At 42.2% G+C, this 3,575-nt stretch overlaps 1 protein-coding gene across 1 annotated transcript; it reads right to left on the reverse strand.

Annotated features, from left to right (window-relative positions):
• Positions 1-2,263: 2,263 nt before the first annotated feature.
• Positions 2,264-3,350, reverse strand: LOC110314792 (vomeronasal type-1 receptor 42). Its single transcript, XM_021189019.1, has one exon. It carries the CDS (start codon positions 3,324-3,326, stop codon positions 2,337-2,339), a length of 990 nt encoding a protein of 329 aa, XP_021044678.1. The 5' UTR covers positions 3,327-3,350; the 3' UTR covers positions 2,264-2,336.
• Positions 3,351-3,575: the final 225 nt, after the last annotated feature.

Below are 3,575 nucleotides of genomic sequence, written 5' to 3' on the forward strand. Positions count from 1 at the left end.
GTTCTCTATGGAATCTTCTGCAGCTGAGATTCTCTCTTCTATCTCNTGTATTCTATTGCTGAAGCTCACATCTATGGTTTCTGATTTCTTTCCTAGGGTTTCTATCTCCAGAGTTATCACATTTTGGGTTTTGTTTATTGCTTCTTTTTCCCTTTTTAGTTCTTGGATGGTTTTGCTCATTTCCATCATCTGTTTGTTTTTGTTCTCCTCTGTCTCTTTAAGGACTTCTACCTCTTTACAAGTATTCTCTTGTTTTTCTTTAAGGACTTGTCTCTCTTTAGCAGTGTTCTCCTGCATTTCTTTAATAATGCCCTTCTTCAAGTCCTCTATCAGCATCATGAGGCATGGTTTTAAATCTGATTCTTGCTTTTCGGGTGTGTTGGGGTATTCAGTACTGACTGAGGTGGGAGTGCTAACTTCCGATGATGGTGAGTGGTCTTGGTTTTTGTTAGTAAGGTTCCTATGTTTGTCTTTTGCAATCTGGTGATCTCTGGAGTAAGTTCTTATAGTTGTCTCTGGTTGGAGCTTGCTCCTCCTGTGATTTAGTTAGCCTCTGTCAGCAGTCCTGGGAGTCCAGTTTTCTCCTGAGTCTCAGTGGTCAGATTACTCTCTGCAGGGAAGCTCTCTTGTAGCAGGGAATGTGCACAGAGGGCTGGCGTTCAGATCTGCCTCCTTGCTGAAGATGTAGGCCCCAAACAGGGCCTGTGCAGATTATTTACTCACCTGCACAGTCTAGCCCCTGAGGGACCCTGGACAGAATATTACTCTCTCACCTGCTCTGGCAGACAGAGCCTTCCTCTGGCGAGGAAGGTGCCCAAATTTCTGGAGCCCGAAATAGAGTCTGTCCTAGAAGTTAGGTTGCTTCTGTCTGTCCTGAAGCTGTGTAGGTACACACAGCTTCAATGCAAGTACACACTCTTGCCAGCACAGACTGGATCCCAGAAGCTGTGTCACTTCTCCAGGCTGCCCTCTCCCCGGCAGTGCACCAGAGCAAAGATGGCTCACCTTCCAGCTCAGGTCTTGAGACACCTCCCGGGCGGACACCCCTCCTTGGGCAGGAAAGGTGCCGGGTGACAGTTCAGGCCAGGAGACTCCTCCCGGGCAAACACCCCTCCTCAGGCGGGAAATGTGCTGGATTGCTGGAACTAGAAATGGGATCCTTCCCAGAAGCTGTGACGCTTCTCCCCACTTTTTTTCTTGAACCTAAAAATGGCATTGCAGTTTGTGTGTCTCTGTCTAACTGTGTTGCCATGCTCTATCAGTCAAGACACATAAAATTTACTTTTCTCTCATTAAGTTATCTTACTTTCCACAGCAAGCTCATGCTTTGTCTATATTCCACAGTTGCTGAAAACAACTCATGGTGAGACAACCAAGCTGAAGCCAGAAATCAGCTAATTGTGTATCAACAATAAGCCCAGGGCACATCACTCCAAAAACTGAGGTACAAGTTACTTTTTAGAAAGATTTTTATGTACCCTCATTCTCCTTGCTTCAGCAATCTAGAGTTGCTTATGTTTGATTGACTTATTAAACTTCTTAGTAGAGTTTGCTCAATTGCCTAATGCTTCCCCAAGCAACAGATTTTACTAGAAGCTAAATAAAGTGCAGACTGAAGGAGGAGGTACAGGTTTTAAGGAAAGGTGTGGGGTATAGTCTTGAACCTCCAGGAGGCTGGCCAGTGTGCTATGTATATTTCCTATTTTTGAGGGCTCCATCCCACAGAACCCTGTGCTGGAATTGCCTTGCACATAAAGATGAAATAATATACCACACCATGCAAAGGCTGTGTTTTGGTCATATATTTTGTCAATTCTAGACTGTGGTTTCCATTTTAAATCCTTAGAATTTTAAGTGCTGTTCTTCTTAGCATTGCTGTACAAATTACTATGTGCCTTTTCCACATAATTCTGTTTTGAAAGTTATGTGTAAAATTCCTTTTTTTTATGGATTATAGCACTACTTTAGTAAGAAATATTTTTCTAATTCATCAAAATTCATAACAGAAAATTGAAATATCAAAACATATGTGAAGTGGTCACATACTTACAAACATTGTGGGAAATCTAAAACCTAGATGGGCAAGAAATACCTCATAAAGCACCCTTCATTGAGAAATAATATGAAAACTAAAGTAAATTTTAAAATGCCATTGTCATATCTCAAAGTGTGTGCTGTTAAATCTTCTGTTACATATTTACCATCATGTTGTTTAAAATAAATAATTTTAACAGAAAAACAACTTCATATTTAACATTTGGCAAAGCACATAGACAGCATGCCATGACTGACAGTTCTGATGGCAGCACATTGGCTCTTCTTAAGGATCTTGCTCATCAATGAAGATTCAAATTTATCACCCTCTTACCTATGGACCTCAAAAAGTTAACTATATGTTTTTCAGTGCTCATAAACACAAAAGGGCTGACAGTGGCATAGATGTGCATTATAAAGAGTTCGATAGAGTAAGATGTTGGATCATTCAGGAACATAGTTCTTGAGCAGGAGACCATGGTGTCATAGATGGTCATCAGCACAAAGAAGCTCATGAGCATCAGGATGGTCTGGGTAGCGCTTTGCTCTGGGGATTTTTTTGGGGAAAGGCTGGTTCCCTGAAGATGCTGGGTCTGTTTCCTGTGCATGCATAAGAGGGCTACCATGTACCAATTTGAGAGGACCATGAGACTAATAAGAAAGAATTCCCTGATGGTTAGCAGTGTAGAATATATGCTTTGCATGAGGTAACTCAAGGGTAGAATAGAGCAGGACTGAGTAACATAAATAAAGTCATTCATGGTCAAATTGGGTGTGGCAATGATGGATACCAAGAGTTGACTGCTAATTAACATATAGAGGACACTCAGGAAAAGAATGGCACCTGAGATGTGATGAGGAGATATATGCTTTAACTTTGCTAAACAGGAGCTTCTGGGACTAAGAATGATGGCTTGGAGGACACTCAACATGCTGGTGGTACAAAGTGAGAGACCCCTCAAAACTCTGTACAGGTACACAAGTAATTTACATATGATGTCATCCCAGCCCCTCCAAGAAATAAAAATGTCTGTGGCTATGAATGCTGCAACCAATAGCATCAGTAGGTGTATTAGGGACAAGAGAACAATGGGCAGGTCAGTGAGTCTGGGCCTGTGCCCACGAATGAACCTGAGGGTGTGGAAGAGAAGAAGGAAGCTGTTTCCTGAGATGCCAATGCCAATTTCAGAGAAAAATGTGTTCCCTATTTTAGAATTAGTATGTAGTCTGCTGTTCTTATCCATTGTATGTGAGAAGAGTGGCTGAGGAGAAAAGAACAGAATCTCACTCATCCCTCCTTGGCAACTCTGCTCCCCTCACCATAATCCACTGAAGACCTCAGCTGCACCTCACACCCCCAGACCATCTCATCTGTCCCAAGCTGAGCCATGGCTGGATCCTGTGTCCTATGGTGGCTGCATCAGTGTGTGAGCTCCCTCAACATGAAATACTGCATTCATCATAGATTATGTCTTTTCTTATTTAGCATGTGTAGGTTTTTCTGGAGCAGGAACAGCATCTTACTTGATTTTCATCCACAA

The sequence above is a fragment of the Mus pahari genome, unplaced genomic scaffold, assembly GCF_900095145.1.
Source record: "Mus pahari unplaced genomic scaffold, PAHARI_EIJ_v1.1 scaffold_12889_1, whole genome shotgun sequence".
NCBI lineage: Eukaryota > Metazoa > Chordata > Mammalia > Rodentia > Muridae > Mus > Mus pahari.

What these genes read in the sequence shown, in the direction of transcription:
- LOC110314792 (XM_021189019.1), bottom strand. Translation starts at nt 3,326, where the DNA reads ATGAGTGAGATTCTGTTCTTTTCTCCTCAGCCACTCTTCTCACATACA.